This window comes from Neovison vison, chromosome 13 (genome assembly GCF_020171115.1).
Source record: "Neovison vison isolate M4711 chromosome 13, ASM_NN_V1, whole genome shotgun sequence".
NCBI classification, from domain to species: Eukaryota; Metazoa; Chordata; class Mammalia; order Carnivora; family Mustelidae; genus Neogale; species Neogale vison.
Window position 1 is genome coordinate 82,995,418 of NC_058103.1, and position 17,294 is coordinate 83,012,711.

Genomic DNA, 17,294 nt, shown 5'->3' on the forward strand with positions numbered 1-17,294 from the left:
CTGGCAGTGACGTGGCAGTCATTCCCATGGAGGACATGCGCACCTTGTTAAAACTGCCTGCCCTAGCCGGCCCCATCTTGCTGACAGCTGTGCATCCCCCATGGAAAAGGACCAGCGCACACAACTTGTATGCTCTCCAGCCCCTGCCTGCTGCATGTGCTTTGTGGTCTCTGTGGCAGCTGCTCATCCCTTGTGGAAAAGGATTGGCACCACCTTGTTAAAAGTGCACCCCCTGCCCACTACTTTCAAGGGCAAAAACTTTTCTACCAAACAGAAACAGATTCAGAGAGTTAGACAAAATGAGACAGGAATATGTCTCAAATGAAAGAACAGGACAAAATTACAGCAAGGGACCTAAGCAAAATCGAAATGAGTAACACACCTGATAGAGAATTTAAAATAATGATCATAAAGGTACTCACTGGACTTGAGAAAAGAGTGGAGGACCCTTAACAAAGAGATTAAAAAAGAACCAGTCAGAGATAGAGAACACAATAATTGAAATTAAAAATACACTAGATGGAACAAATAACAGGTTAGAAGAAGCAGAAGAACATATCAGCCATCTGGAGGACTGAGTAATGGAGAGTAAGTAAGCTGAGCAGGTGAGAGAAAAAAGTTATGTGAAATTAGGATAGACTTGGGGAACTCAGTCAAGTGTAATAATATGCATTATAGAGATCCCAGAAGAAGAAGAAGAAGAGAGAAAAGGGATTAGAAAATGTGAAGAAATAATAGCTGAACCCCCCCTCCCAATTTGGGAAAGAAAACAGAAATTCAGATCCAGGAGGCACAGAGATCTCCCAGCAATCAACCCCAGCAGGTCCACACAAGACACATAGTAATTAAAATAGTAAAAAGCAGTGATAAAGAAGGAATGTTAAAATCAGGAGAAAAGAAAACACTTGATGTAAATACAAGAGAAAACCCAGAAGGCTATCAGCAGATTGTTCAACAGAAACTTTACAAGCCAGAAGAGAGTGGCATAATATATTCAAAGTGCTGAAAGGGAAAAAATCCAAACAACTGAGTGTCCAGTGGATACAATGGATAAAGAAGAGTGGTAGGTAGGTAGGTAGATAGATAGATGGAATAATTTTTGACCATAATATTGACCATAAAAAAAGAATGAAATCTTGCCATTTGCAGCAACATGGATGGCTCTAGAAGAGTATAATGCTAAGTGAAATAAGCCAGTCAGAGAAAGAGAAATACCATATGATTTCTCATATGTGGAATTTAAGAAAAAAAAATTAACAAAGGAAAAAAAGAGAAAGAGACAGACTAAGAAACAGACTCAACTATAGAGAACAAACCAGAGGGGTGGTGGGTGAGGGGATGGGTGAAATTGATGATGGGCATTAAGGAATGCACTTGTGATGAGCACTGCCTTATAGAATTGTTGAATCGCTATACTGTATACCTGTAATGAATATAACACTGTATATTAACTACACTGGAATTAAAATTTTAAAAAAATAGAATAAAAATTTAAAACCTACTTTTATCTTACTGCTATTTTAGCTCCTGACCTTAAGCAAACATTGTTAAGAGATTATTGCATATATTTCTGGACCTTTTCCTGTGAGTGTGTCTGCTTACAGATGTTGAGAGAAAAATGTAAAAGGCTCATATAGTTTGTTTAAAAATATATAAAAATATCTATATCTATCTATCTATCTATCTATCTATATATATAGTAGGATCAGGATTAGCACCTCAGCTTGGAATGCCTGATATATGCAAATGCTGGTGTTCTGAATGAAGGGTGAGCAGGATTGCTGTCAAGATCTGATCACTGGGGTGCCTGGGTGGCTCAGTGGTTTAAAGCCTCTGCCTTTGGCTCAGGTCATGATCCCAGGATCCTGTGATCGAGCCCCGCATCAGGCTCTCTGCTCTGCGAGGAGCCTGCTTTCTCCTCTCTCTCTGCCTGCCTCTCTGTGAGCTCTGTCTGTCAAATAAATAAATAAAATCTTAAAAAAAAAATCCGATCACCATTCTTTTTTTCCCTTTAAGATTTTATTTATTTATTTATTTGAGAAGGAGAGAGAGGGAAAGCATGATGGGGGAAGGAACAGAGGGAGAGGGAGAAGCAGACACCCCGCTGAGCAGGGAGCCTGATGTCAGGGTTCAATCCTGGGACCCCAGGTTCATGACCAGAGCTGAAGGCAGGCACTTGACTGAATGAGCCACACAGGGGCACTTGACTGAATGAGCCACCCAGGTGCCCCTCTCATCGCCATTCTTGAGGAATGTAACACACAAACCACTAAGCTATAGTCGCAGTCTTGTCTCAATGTTCCCTGTAGGTCTTTGGGTCAACAAAGCAATTCCAGGTTAAAATTGCTGAATTCTAATTCACATTTCTGTATTTCTTTGGTCTCTGTCTTCCAGATATCTTTTCTCTTGATTTACCTTGGTGAATTGCCTTTAAGCCATGGTTCCCACCTTACAGCTTTGTCTCACTATCACTTGCTTTGGTCACTTTAAGGTGTGGGATCCTCTTGTACTCTCTCTGCAGTTCTAGAACCTGTATCATAACACGCTGTCTTCTTCTGGTTTCTTGGACCCTTACAAATTTTTCTGAAAGGGAAAATTATAAGAAAACGCAAGAGAATTTTTTTTTAGATTTTATTTTATTTAAATTCAATTAACATATAGTGTATTATTAGTTTCAGAGATAGCATTCAGTGATCCATCAGTTGCATATAACACCCAGTGCTCATTATATCACATGCCCTCCTTAATGCCCATCACACAGTTACCCCATTCTCCCACCTTCCTACCCTCCAGCAACCCTCAGTTTGTTTCCTATGATTGAGAGTCTCTTAGGGTTTGTCTCCCTCTCTGATTTCATCTTATTTTATTTTTCCCTCCTTCCCCTTATGATCCTCTGTTTTGTTTCTTAAATTCCACTTATGAGTGAAGTCATGTGATTCTTTCTCCTATTGACTTATTTCACTTAGCATAATACCCTCTAATTTCATTCATGTCATTGCAAATGATAACATTTCAATTTTTTGATGGCTGAGTAGTATGCCATTGTGTATATACACCACATCTTATTTATCCATTCATCTGTTGATGGACATCTAGGCTCTTTCCATAGTTTGGCTATTGTAGATATTGCTGGTATAAACATTGGGGTGTAGGTGCCCCTTCAGATCACTACATTTGTATCTTTGGGGTAAATACTTACAGTAAAATTTCTGGGTCCTAGGGTAGCTCTATTTTAAACTCCTAGGTATATCTGCATACTGTTTTCCAGAATGGCTGTACCAGTTTGCATTCCCACCAGCAGTGTAAGAGGGTTCCCCTTTCTCCACATCCTTGCCAACATCTGTCATTTCCTGACTTGTTAATTTTAGCAATTCTGACTAATGTGAGGTGGCATCTCATTGTGGTTTTGATTTGTATTTCCTTGATGCCAGGTTATGTGGAGCATTTTTTCACGTGTCTGTTGACCATTTGGATGTCTTCTTTGGAGAAATGTCTCATGTCTTCTGTCCATTTCTTGACTGGATTATTTGTTCTTTGGGTGTTAAGTTTGGTAAGTTTTTTTATAAATCTTGGATACTGGCTCTTTATCTGATAAGACATTTGCAAATATCTTCTCCCATTCTGTAGGTTGTCTTTTGGTTTTGTCGATTGTTTCCTTTGCTGTGCAGAATCTTTTCATCTTGATGAAGTCCCAATAGTTCATTTTTGTCTTTGGAAATGTGTCTGGCACATTGCTTTAGCCAAGGTCACAGAGGTGTTCTTCTGCCTGTGTTCTTCTCTGGGATTTTGATGGATTCCTGTGTCACATTTAGGTCTTTTATCCATTTTAAGTCTATTTTTGTGTATGGTATAAGGAAATGGTCCAGTTTCATTCTTCTCCATTGGGTTGTACAATTTTCCCAGCATCATTTGTTGAAGAGACTGCCTTTTTTCCCATTGGCTATTCTTTCCTGCTTCATCAAAAAATAGTTGACCGTAGAGTTGAGGGGCCATTCCTGGGTTTTCTATTCTGTTTCATAGATCTGTGTCTGTTTTTGTGCAAGTACATACTGTCTTAATGATTATAGCTTTATAATAGAGCTTGAAATCCAGAATTGTGATACCACCAGCTTTGGTTTTCTTTTTCAATATTCCTTTGGCTATTTGGGGTCTTTCTGGTTCCATACAAATTTTTGGAATATTTGTTCTAGTTCTGTGAAAAAAGTTGATAGTATTTTGATAAGGATTGCACTGAACGTGTAGATTGCTCTGGGTAACATTATAATTAACATTTTTTTATAATTAACATTTTAACAATATTTTTTCTTACCGTCTATGAGTATAGAATGTTCTTCTATTTCTTTGTTACTTCCTAAATTTCTTTCATAATGTTCTGTAGCTTTTACAGTGCTGATCCTTTGCCTCTTTGATTAGGTTTACTCCTAAGTATCTTATGGTCTTAGGTGCAGTTGTAAGTGGGATTGATGTAAGAGAATTATTTAATAAAAATTAAATTTTTAAAACAGCCATTATAAGGGGTGCCTGGATGACTCAATTGGTTAAGTGTCTTCCTTTGGTTCAGGTCATGGTCCCCTGGGCCTGGGATCAAGCCTTGTCCGCTTCTCCCTCTCCCTCTGCCTCTCCTCCCCACTCCCGCTCATGTTCTCTCTCTCTCTCTCTCTCTCTATCTCAAACAAATAAATAGAATCTTCAAAAAAATAGCCATTAAATGAAATGGAGAGTGATGGGTACACACTAAAAGAACTCAGTGGGGTCCAGAAAGTAGTCATCTTTGTCATAGGAGATTGCAGGGGTTTACAATTCTTTTTCTTTGTTTTCATTATTCGATGATGAAGAGGACAATTCTAGTTCATTCTAAATTCATTCTAAAATGAATTTTTTAAAGTATTTGTTTATTGGGACACCTGGGTGGCACAGTCATTTGGGCGACTGACTCTTGATTTCTGTTCAGGTCGTGTTCTCAGGGTCATGAGATTGAGACCCACATCGGGATTCTCTCTTCCTGAGCCCTTCCCCCAACTTGTATTCTCTCTATCTCTCTCTATCTCTCTCTCAAATAAATGTATGATTACAACTTTATGATATTCTGGATAAGGTAAAACTACAGAAACAGTAAAAAGATCAGTTCTTTGCCAGCAATTGAAGAGCAGAAGAAAGTGATTGGGAGGAATCAATAGGCAGAACAGAGGGGATTTTTAGGGCAGTGAAATACTCTGATACCATAATAATGATGGATATATGTCATTATATATTTGTCCAAACCCACATAACATCGTCAACATCAAGAGGGAACCATAAGGTAAACTATGGACTTTGGTGATTATACTATGTCAATGTAGTTTCGGGGGGTGATAATAGAAAAGACTCTGCATGTGTCAGGCTAGGAGGTATGTGGGAAATCTCTGTATTTTCCTCTCAATTTTGCTATAAATCCAAACTACTCTAAAATTATACGTTTTTTTAAAATTGAACCATAGTTGATATACAATGTTATATTAGTTTCAGATGTACATTATTCAATAGTTCTATACATTATACAATTCTCACCACAATAGGTGTAGTTACCAACTATCACCATACGGAGTTACCACATTATTATTGATTATACTCTCTTTGCTGTATTTTTCATCCCCACAGCTTATTAATTTTATAGCTGGAAGTCATCTATATTGTCCAGTGCTCCATTCCCCCTTCCCTCTGGCATCCACCATTTTATTCTGTTTTAGTTTGTTTATATTTCCAGGTTTTTTTAAATTTCACAAATAAATGAAATCATATGTTATTTGTCTTTCTCTGACTTATTTCACTTAGCATAATACCCTCTAAGTCCATCCATGTTGTTGCAAGTGGCAATTTTTTTGTGGTTGAATAATATTCTATTGTATATATACATATATGTATACCACACACATATACACACATGATACCTTCTTTATCCATTCATCTATAGACTATGGATGGACACTCAGTTTATTTCCACTGCTTGACTATTGTAAATAATGCTGCAATAAACATAGGAGTGCATATAACTTTTCAAAGTATTGTTTTCATATTCTTTGGGTAAATACCCAGCAGTGGTATTACTGGATTATATGATATTTCTATTTTTAATTTTTTGAGAAACCTCCATACTGTTTTACAGAGTGCTGCACTAACTTGTATTAACAGTGCACAAGGGTTCCCTTTTCTCCACATCCTTACCAACACTTGTCTTTTTGAGAATAGCCATTCTGACTGGAATGGGGTGACATCTCATTGTGGCTTTGGTTTACATTCCCCAATGAGCAGGGAGGCTGATGTGGGGCTAGATCTCAGAACCTCGAGATCATGGCATGAGCCAAAGGCAGACACTTAACCTACTGAGCCACACAGGTGCCTGTTTTTGTTTTTGTTTTTTAAGATTTTATTTATTTATTTGACAGAGATCACAAGTAGGCAGAGAGGTAGACAGAGAGAGAGGGAGAAGAAGACTCCCTGTTGAGTAGAGAGCCCGATGCAGGGCTCGATACCAGGACCCTGGAATCATGACCTGAGCTGAAGGCAGAGGCTTTAACCCACAGAGCCACCCAGGTGCCCCCCTGTTTTTGTTTTTAATAGACTTTATTTCTTAGAGCTAGTATTTTTTAACAAGATCCATAGGTGATTCTAATGTGAATTTAGGATGGAGAGTGACCAGTGTAAGTAAGTCACTGCTCAGTCTGCTCAGCTGAGTTCCTGCAAGTATTCCCCCAAATACCCCTGCTCCACTGTTTGGAATTACCCACACTTGTCATACCTTCATGTTTCCCATAATTTGTCGTCCTGCTTGGAAGCCCCAGATTCCATTCACCAGTCGGGAGAACCACTACCCACCAAGTCACAATTCAAGCAAATGGCTTCCCTCACACCTACCTAAAGTTTCTTGTTGTTCCCCGAACACATTTTCCTATCACCTGGTTCTTTGGTCATACCTGTATTATACTCTTTAACAGGATGTTTTTTAATTGTTTGACCACATGCCTGTCCCTCCACTAGACAGAAATTTGAGAGCAGTTTTGTGTTTTATTCATCCTGTCAGCACTTAACACTAACTCAAATTCTTTGTTAGATGCACGATGCTGCATATATAAACTATATTTTGAAATTGAAAAATCTAGTATTTTTCATTCAAAGTTTATCTATTACTTGCTAAAATATGAAACCCTCAGATACTTTTGTTCCCTCTTAGAGCCTGCACATTCCTTGTGTCTTGGCCCAAGGAACAGAACTCGAGCTAAAAGACAGGCATGGTCTCCCAGCAGACCACTGTGTCACCCTAAGTCATTTAATTTCCCTAGGATCTTGTTCCTGATCTGTAAAATGCAGATTGCTGAGGCCCCTTCCACCATGAGTCAAGCCCAAAAAACAGGAGTTTATACTTTTTTCCCAAGTGACACTTCAAGACTGTTTTCCTGTTTGATAACAAAGAGTGGGGGGGGCACTTGGGTGCCTCAGTAGGTTAAGTAATTGCTTTCAGCTCAGGTCATGATCCCATGGCCCTAGGACTGAGCCCTGCAGGGGGCTCCCTACTCAGCAAGAAGCCTGCTTCTCCCTCTTCCTTTGCCCCTCCCCCTGTTTGTGTTCTGTCTCTCTCTCTCAAATAAATAAAATCTTTTAAAAAGGGGGCAGGGCAAGAGAGGGACAGATGTATAAAAAACTGAACACATCAAGTTTTACAATTGTTTTAATTATTGAAACAAAATTAACATTAAGTCAAATTGTGTGCAACAATGTTTCTGATGTAAGAGGTGAATGAGAATATTAGGACAGTGTCTTACCCACTATAACAAATTTCCAGTAACTTAGAGGTTATCTTTCTAAAAATTTCCCCCAAATTCTAAACAAAGTATGCAAATTGGAAATTAACTCTAAACATGCATAACTATCTTTTGTGTGAATAGACTGAACAATTCAGTTCTGACCATGAGAATTCTCTCCAAGATTTTTCCAGCCCCACAACTACAGCTACCTGCTTAGACGGGTCAAATACAGCAACAGAATGATCAATGTAGAATTAACTAGTAGATTATATTTGTATCATCATCAATATGACTATGATTTATATGCATAAAGCATAAAAGCATATCAGCAATAACAAGAACATAGCATTTGACATTAACGCAATCTATAAGCACAATCTTCAAACCTGTAAAAAAAGAAAATAGATTTGTTAGCAAATACATTTATTTTATCTAGATTATAGATCACATCACCAAATTTGTCTGACTTCTGCTATGTAAATCATTATTTGTAAAAGAAACAGCTGCAGACAATTTTCCAAACCCATTACAAAGAGAATACCCCATTAATTTATCCCATTGGTTCTCCCACATCCTTATAGGAAAGAATGCTTATATTAGATTTCGGATCCCTGCTGTCCCATTTAGTAACTGTGTGACTCCAGGCAGGTCATCCAACCTCTCTGATGCTTTCTCAAATTAATTTCCCTGTGCTGGGAGGTAACAGGAAATTTCTCCATGGTACCCCATGGAGATAAATTTCATGCAAAGCTGGATTTTGACCTCTGGACTCCAGCAATGCAGACAAGTCCAATTCTTCCCACTTTCACAATGCGAGAAGTTTTTGTAGCTACACGTATTATAATATCTTTACACTGCATTTTCCATTTCTCTACTCTGTTGGACTGGGAGCCTCTAGAAGGCAAACACAGTGCCCACACACTAAGGCTGAACAACAGACTAAGGGAACAGGGAATCTGCAAAACCACGTCACTCCTCTCTTTAGGCTGAATAATAAAGCAACTGCTATACAAAGGAAGAGAACAGTTCATTTCTGAAGGCCCAGAGATGCCCACCGTAGAAACAGAAGAAGAAAGATCAAATCCTTGCAGATTGTGTGGGTAACTAGCTGCCTCTATCCTGTTATAGCACTCCAACAGCTCCTCTGATTTTGTTTGGAGGGCCACTGGCAGCATGAGACTGGGGGTACACACCTTTCTCGTGCCACTCCACAGGAAAGAAAACGTATTCCCTATAGGATTCTTTCCTACCTGCTGAAATGCTACCCTGATTAAGATCTTCCCTATAATGAGGGTTATCCTACAGAGCTGTCTGTAAATAGTACCCAGGACGGTGAAACAAAAAAAAGATTTTCTTAAGATTAGAAACCTACCTCCATGATGCTGGTTAGTTGTCTCGCTCTATGAAAAAGAAAACGGAAAAAGAAAGAGAGTAAGTTTTACTTTTAAAATACTATTAACAAATGTCTAGAACTGTTTATAAATAAGTCCGGCAGAATAGCCTGCAGACCCTAACCATGAATACCCAGTAGGTAGGGCCCAACCTTGCCTACTAGCCTCAGCTCCCAACCCAGCCAGGGACTACTGGGTAGGGTGCTAGGACAGCAGGGCCTGCAGATGAAGTCCTGTGCCTTCTGGAGAGCTTTGGTGGTTCAAAGTATCCACGAGGCTGTCAGGAAGGCCCAGGAGACCAGGAGGGAAGAAACACTGGGAGTTCATGTGCATTTGTGCAGGTGCTGACTGCTGCTGTTCCCTGTTTTTGCTGCAGGGAAACTACTGTTTTGTGGATGGGGCTGTGCAGAGGTGTCTCAAAAGGTGCCACTTATCAGAGCTTTAAATAATGTTCCCTGTCAGTCCCAGTATGCAGTTTTTTTTTTTTATATCAAAGCAGCTTTAAGCTGTGCCTATACACAGCTACAAATGTCAGTAGCTAAGGAAAGAACTTAAAAGCTTACCCCATTTAACGACCTGGGGATTTTTGAGAGTAACATGCTTCACACGGCAGCTAAATTCATCCTGTCCATTGGGAGTGAATTCAGTGTGGACCAGAAGATAGAAACTCCAGTCCTTGCTGAAAGACAGGTCAGACTGTTCTGCATTCATCTTCTCTCCATTCTTCAGCAGTTCGATTTCGATTTCTGGTGGGTGGAATCCTGACACATAGCAGTTCAGGAAATTTGGCTTTCCATTCTCTGCGGGGTGCCGTGAGTAAACCTGAATTTTTGGAGTACCTGAGGGACATGAGAGAAAGACAAATGAAAATTGAAGAATATTTCACTTGGACTACCTTGGTCTTAAGCTATCTCAGGCAACAAATGTTTAAATTTGATTATTGATTTCTCCCAATTCCATTTCTACTCTGGCCAAATGAGCTTCCACTTTTCCAAAAGGCTGCTTCCATTTTGAGGGATAAACCATGACTTAGTATCTTTCCCACATTAATTCCTCTACTCGTGGCTTTTTGGTTTTTTCCTAGCAGATTCCTAATAGTATCATCTTCTGTCACTGGAGTTTGTGCCAAATCTTTTAAGAACCTTTCTGTGGAGACTCTCAAGAACTTTTGATGGCTTCTTTAACACCCATATAATTCCTCCACACATTCTCAAGAGTCCTCATGATTTGGCCCCAACCTACTTCTCAAACTTCATTTCTCACTTCACAGACTCTTCATAATAGCCACATCAAAAAACTTATGTTTTTGCACCTTATTTCATGCCATCTTTTTTTTCTTCTTTTTTAAATGTTTGCTCCTATCCTTTTTGGTTCCTGCTCCTACCTAGATCCACACCCATCTAACTTCTCAATATGTATTGTGTCTAGTATAGTGCCTTGCACACAGCAGCTGCTCTGTAAATGGCAGATATTGTTATTATTATTACCTTAAACAAAACTTAAATATATACAGAAGCCAGAAATACCATAAGTGAGTAAATTGGGCTGGGTAAGAAAAATAGGGAAGGGTGAGGACTGTGGCAAATGAAAAAGGACATACTCTCCACCATGACCAAGTGGAATAATGTGTGCAAGAGTGGGATTTGCGTTTTCAATTAGCATCCTCAAGTGATTGCTGTAACTAGCCACACTGGGAATATGTTAGTGCTATAGAAGAGATATTTCCAAAATGGGATGCCTAACTAGACCATTTCTGTATTTTTCTTTGAGTGAAGAGAAGTGTTACTGCCACTAAATGTATAGCTTGACACCAATATATGTCTATAATTCACTTTTAAATATAAGTATATCCAGTGTATATGGTTACTAAAGGGAAACTCCCCTGTGTCCAGGAGGTGGTAGGGAGGAGCAGTACCAGACTGCTCTGACCAGGTTTATCTGTCTAGAAACACCCTGTCATCAAAGGAAAGGTCACCAGCCCCACCAGGAGCTAGACTGGGGATCCCAATGAAGCCCTGATTTTTTTTTTCCATAAAGCTAAAAATGAAGACAAATCAGAAAGCTCTTTGTATCAGAACTTCTAATAATTAGAACATAATAAATGCCACAAGAGTCAGAACAAAGGTTCATCAGGCGTAGAATTCTCTCTTTGAGGGAGCCAGGCAGGGTTCTGCAAGAACATCACAATAACCTCTTCTAAGAGGAGGACAAGTATCAGACAAGACCTGGGTTTGAATCTGGGCTCAGCCACTTACTGGTTCTATGACTTTGGAACAGTTAGTTGAGTTTCTGAAACTTAATGGAAACATCAGTTTATGTCCACAGTGGAACAAAACCCACACAAGAGAAAGAGCAAAAAACAGACCCCCAGAGGCAATCATTACCCATTTCTTGAGTATCTTCTAAGATTTTTATTTATTTTTTTGAGAACGAAAAATAGAGAGGGAGAGCATAGAGGGAGAAGCTGAACTCCCCGAGGAGCAGAGTGCCCGACCCAGGGTCCAATTCCAGGACCCCCAGATCATGACCCCAGTCAGAGGCAGACACTTAATCGACGGAGCCACCCAAGTGCCCCTCCAGAGTATCTTCTAGAAATGATCAAATCATGTTATATACTACTTTGCAAACTTTCAAAGTAAGATTTTTCTTTTGGAGTGCCTGGGTGGCTCAGTGGGTTAAAGCCTCTGCTTTCGGCTCAGGTCATGATCTCAGGGTCCTGGGATTGAGCCCCGCATCCGGCTCTCTGCTCAGCAGGGAGTATGCTTCCTCCTCTCTCTCTGCCTACTTCTCTGCCTACTTGTGATCTCTGTCTGTCAAATAAGTAAATAAAATCTTTTTAAAAAAGGATTTTTCTTTTAATGTCAGTTTATTTTTAAAATTATTTCTGTGGTCGTCACCAAATATCAATAATTTTATTTGTGCTTTATTTTGTAAATAGACTATAAATACTTTCTTTTCATGATCCAAAACCCCCGCTTCACAGAAGCTTTTGTGAGGGGAAAATATGAGGATTCTGGTATACTGCGAGTTATTTAGAACGTGCTTATCAAGATCTAGAGTGTCCCTGACACTCTGGGTAACCATTTTGATTACCCTTGTCACTGGCTTTACCGTCTTCCTGACTGGTAAACCTTCGGTTTTTCAAAACAGAAAGTAGCAGCTTAGTTCATCTTGGGAAGAACCCGGCAAGGAGCCAAAGAGGAAGCCCTCTGTGAAGAAAAACAGGGGCCCCAGACTCTCCAGCTTGCTGGCAAGAATCTCACACCAGAAGGTGACGATGAGGTACTGAAAAACCGCAGAGTTTGCAGCCAAAGGGCGCACAGCCCCACAAAAAGCTCTGCTCCCGTTAGTTAGACTGTCTGCCGTTTCTCCCCCGTGTTGTGTTGATTAAGTTACTTAAACTCTTGATGGCTCAGTTTCCTTACGTATGAAATGCCGGCAATATTAACCATTGCCTTTACATCGTAGGCTCATCTCAGAATCAGATGGCATAGAGCACACAACGTCCCCAGCACGCCCCTTATCAATAAAGACTAGCTCTTGTGATTATTAAAAGCGACAAGGAACGGGAACAAGTGAATTAATGATGTCAAAGCGCTCTGTAACACCTCTAAGCATTCTACAAACTCCACGTGTGGATTCCTCCCCCACGGTTTTGCCGCATATTTGTGGGGCCGGCAACCCGCCGGGCGGTACAGAGGAAGCCCCGAAGCCCCCGGGATCCGAGCGGAGCAGCTGCAGCGGACTAATGGACCCGCGCGGTGCCTCCCGCAAAGACGGATGTCCCCACCTTTTCACGGCCCCCGACTCCTCGCTTTCGGGACCCGCCCTCCCAGGCAGACAGCTGCACCCGGCAAGCTAGAGGTTCCGCGGAAGAGAAACCCTCCCCCACCTCGGCCGCTCCGAAGTCTGTCATCACCCCGAAACTTTGTCCGGCCCCACCCGGGACGCACATGCCGGAGGCCTCCCTCACCCCTCTCTCCCGAAGAAGAAAAAAGAGGCTTGCGTCCTGGGCTCGCACCCCCCCCCCAACTCGCGGGCCACCCCACCGCTTCCCCGCCCGCAGACCAAGCCCGCAGCTAGCCCCCAGGTCCGGCAGAAGAACTGAGGAAGAGGAGGCGTGGGTGAGTTACAGAGTTAACGCCGAGAATGCCAAAAGATTGGAGCACAGGAGAAGGGCTTGGGCAAGAGGGGACACTCACGTTGGACGGCGTGCAGGCCGGACAGAGAGAGCAGCCCGACGAAGACCAACGTCCAGAGAAGCGCCATCGCCACCCGAGTAGGAGCAGCGCGGGACGGAGAGTGGCCCGCCCGCCGGGCGCCTCCACTTATAGTACTCGCGCGCACCGCCAATCAGAACCCTTCTGGCAGGAGCCGTCACTCGTCTCCGAGCGCTCGAGGCCGGGCCAGGTTAGAAAGAGGGACTTTCCTGTTTTCAGTTTCATTTTCCTATAAGGGCTCGTGATGCCCAAGAGGACGTGGGTTGTAGGGAGGGGTTTTGCTGTCTAGAGACCCGCGCGCTGCGACTTGGGTGCGCGCCAGAGCCTGGGTAGAGGGCCTGCTATCATAGAACCCGGGCTGGACCTACGTTGGTCCCGCGCCCTCTCCTTGAGAACCATCCAGACTCAGAATACCTTGCTTACTGTGTCCCAGCCAGGTGGGACCTTAGAACCTGGGGTTTGCATTCGAGAAAACTCAAACCCTGAAAGATTAATAGAGTAGACAAAGGACGAATGGTGCGGGGCAGAATAAGAACTCTGATTAATAATCACGACCCGGGATTCCGGATTCTCTGAGCAAGAAAAATAGTCCAGGAATCTCAAGGCCTCCTGAGGACTACTCAGAGAACTGTACAAAGTGGACAAGGATCTTCTTGCCTCCTGCATTCCTTCAGGCAAAAGTTTCTTTTGGTAAATAAACCGCTGTGCCAAGAAATTCTTCTCTGTATCTTCCTGCTGTTGTTTAGGTAATTTTCTTCGTTTTGTTGATTTGTGGGAAAAACAACCACTGATAGCAAAAGCAGTAACTGCCTTAGAGTTTACAGACCTCTTTAGGTAATCCCTGTGAATTACCGCATTAGAATGGCTTGGCACATAGTAGGTATTCAATAAACGGAATGAATGAATGAATGAACGAACGAACCAGTTAATATGGGAATAAACAGAAAGAAGTGGGAATTACGCCATTAATTTTTATGGATAAGGGAAAACAAAAGCTGAGACTAAGGATTCAAACTCTCCCGATGCCATTGCCTTCATGCTTTAGACACTTGGAAGATAAGAGCTCTGAAATTTTAGTGAGAATTTGGATTGCATCCGCTATGGGAGCAGCCAAAGAAGTCAAACCTACTGACTGTAAGAGCATAACAATGTTAGACCCCTTAAGAAAAACTATACTTCAGAGATACCTTAAAAAAGATGCTGACATCATGTGGCAGCCGAATCCACCAGTCTCTCAGTGGAACTGTGAGGAGAGGAAGTGAACCATGGGGGCGGAAAGACAAGAGATCTTGGAAATCACCATGGTTTTCAGTTAAAAGGAGTTGGGTTGTGATTCCCCAAGGAAACAACAAATTTGTTCTATATTTCTTTTACATATTTTTAGACCTTGTACTAACCCCTATTGTGTAAGCCATGTCTGAACTAGAAAAAGTAGAATACCCTCCATGGACCTAATGAAATGAGATAATGCACAGAGAGCCTCACACAGTTCCTAACACAGTGTTTTATGTTTAACAAGCCTACTCTAACTATTGGTATTATTTACCTAGTTTTCCTACAAGCTTTATCCATAATTCTCTCAAAATATAAGAATAATTGTTATGCATAAAGTTATGAGTAAAGACATTCTTGCTTCTCTCATTTGTTTTTTGTGTTTTTAAACTCACTTAAGACTCTTAAGGCCTGAAACATTTGCGTTGAATTTTCTAATGCCTTGGGAGTATAGAGCTATTTTTCATCTCCTAAATTCTCTATTTACTACATCACAGAGAAAGAGTATACTTGAAATTCAGTATAGATAGATTCTGACCTAGTCACTTAGAAAACCAATTTAAATAGTAATTTTAAAATGCAATAAAGACAGAGAAAAGTATATTTTTCAGTTTTCTGCATTTGGGAAACTCCTGTATTTTTCTTAAATTTCCATTTATGATATGCTTTGAATAGTGAGAGTGAAAATGAGATATAAAACTTTTTTTTAAAGACTTATTTGAGAGTCTTTAAAAAGGGGCACCTGGGTGGCTCATGGGTTAGAGCTTCTGCCTTCTGCTCAGGTCATGATCTCAAGGTCCTGGGATGGAGCCCTGCATCCAGCTCTCTGCTCAGCGGAAGCCTGCTTCTCCCTCTATCTCTGCCTGCCTCTCTGCCTACTTGTGATCTCTGTCTGTCAAATAAATAAATAAATAAATCTTTAAAAAAAAAAAACAAACAAAAAAACTTGTTAGAGAGAGAGAGTAAAACAGGGGGGTGGGCTCTGGGAGAGGGAGAGAGAATCCCAAGCAGACTCTGTGCTGAGGGTGGAGACTGAAACTGCGGCTCGATCTCACAGCCCTGAGATCACAACCTGAGCCAAAACCAAGAGTCAGACACTCAACCGACTATACCGCCTAGGTGCCCCAAAACTTTTTTTTTAGTTGAGAGCACTGTTTGTTTAGTAGGGTAAACTTGTGGAAATCTACAAACACAGCAATTTAATAATGTTATCTCCCAGTCATGGGAATAACAGCTGGATTTCTTTTCTTTCTTTCTTTCTTTCTTTTTTTTTTTTTTTTGGCCTGTGACCTTCCTAAAAATTTTTTTACAATGAATGTTGTTGAAGATAGTAAATATTTCAGGGTGCCTGGGTGGCTTAGTCTGTTAAGCACCCAAACTCTTGGTTTTAGCTCAGTCATGGTTTTAGCTAGTTCATGATCTTAGGGTCATGAGATTAAGCTGAGTGTTGGGCTCCCTGGTCAGTGAGGAGTCCACTTGAAGATTCTCTCCCACTGTCCCTCCCCCTTCCACTCACTCTCTGTTTCTTTCTCTCACTCCCTCAAATAAATAAAAGAAATCTTTTTTAAAAAGAGTAAATTTTTCAAGAATGTGGAAGAACTGCAATTCTCCTATCATGTAAGATGACACAATCACTTTGGAAAATAATTTGACAGTTTTTTTATTTTTTTTAAATTTTTTTAATAGAGTTCTTTTTTTTTAAGATTCTATTTATTTATTTGATAGAGAGAGATCACAAGTAGACGGAGAGGCAGGCAGAGAGAGAGAGGGAAGCAGGCTCCCTGCTGAGCAGAGAGCCTGATGCAGGACTCGATTCCAGGACCCGGAGATCATGACCTGAGCTGAAGGCAGCGGCTTAACCCACTGAGCCACCCAGGCGCCCCTGACAGTTTTTTTTTTTTTTAAGTTAAACATATACTGGCCATATAATCCAGACTTGGATATCCTAAGTATCTACCCAAGAGAAAATAAAATATTTCTATACAAAGACCTGTACACAAATATTCATAGCAGCTTTATTTGTAATAGCCAAAAACTGGGAACAACAATCATCCATCAATGGGTGACTGGAAAAACAAATTGTGGTATATCCATACAGGGTAATGCTATCAGCATTAAGCAAGGAAGGAAGTACTTTACACAGCAATATGGATGAAATAATTGTGCTGAATGAAAGAGACCAGACCAAAAAGTATACTGTACAATTTTGTTTATGTAAAACTCTAGAAAAGGCAAACTAATCTAGAACAGAAAGCAGATGTGTGGTTTCGGGAAGGTGCAGCATATGGGAGAGTCAGGAGCATAAAGAAAGTTTGGGGTTGATGGATATGAGTTTATCTTGAGTTTGATGATGATTTCATGGATGTATACATATTTTAGACTATACAGTTTAAGTACAATTTATTGTATGTCAATTATACCTGAATAAAGCTGTTAAAAAAAAAAACAAAAAAGCACAGATACTTGTGTTGTTGTCAGACAGAAGGATGAAGTGCTTGAACAGAAAAAGAAAGAACAGTACTAAAGTGGAAAGGAAATAGGAATGGGTTAATGCTCAGGGTTGCCCCTGAGTGGACTTCAGTCAGCGGTTTTCTGAGATGGGTCCATCCAGCAGTCAGGAGAGCCAGGCCCAC

General features: G+C 40.9%; 1 protein-coding gene across 1 annotated transcript; it reads right to left on the reverse strand.

Moving 5' to 3' along the window:
- Positions 1 to 7,686: 7,686 nt before the first annotated feature.
- B2M (beta-2-microglobulin) lies at positions 7,687 to 13,487 on the reverse strand. The gene is made up of 4 exons (XM_044231119.1): positions 13,372 to 13,487; positions 9,733 to 10,008; positions 9,151 to 9,178; positions 7,687 to 8,164 (listed from the first exon to the last, which is right to left on the reverse strand). The coding sequence occupies exons 1-3, from the start codon at positions 13,436 to 13,438 to the stop codon at positions 9,165 to 9,167; spliced, it is 357 nt and encodes a 118-aa protein (XP_044087054.1). The 5' UTR covers positions 13,439 to 13,487; the 3' UTR covers positions 7,687 to 8,164; positions 9,151 to 9,164.
- Positions 13,488 to 17,294: the final 3,807 nt, after the last annotated feature.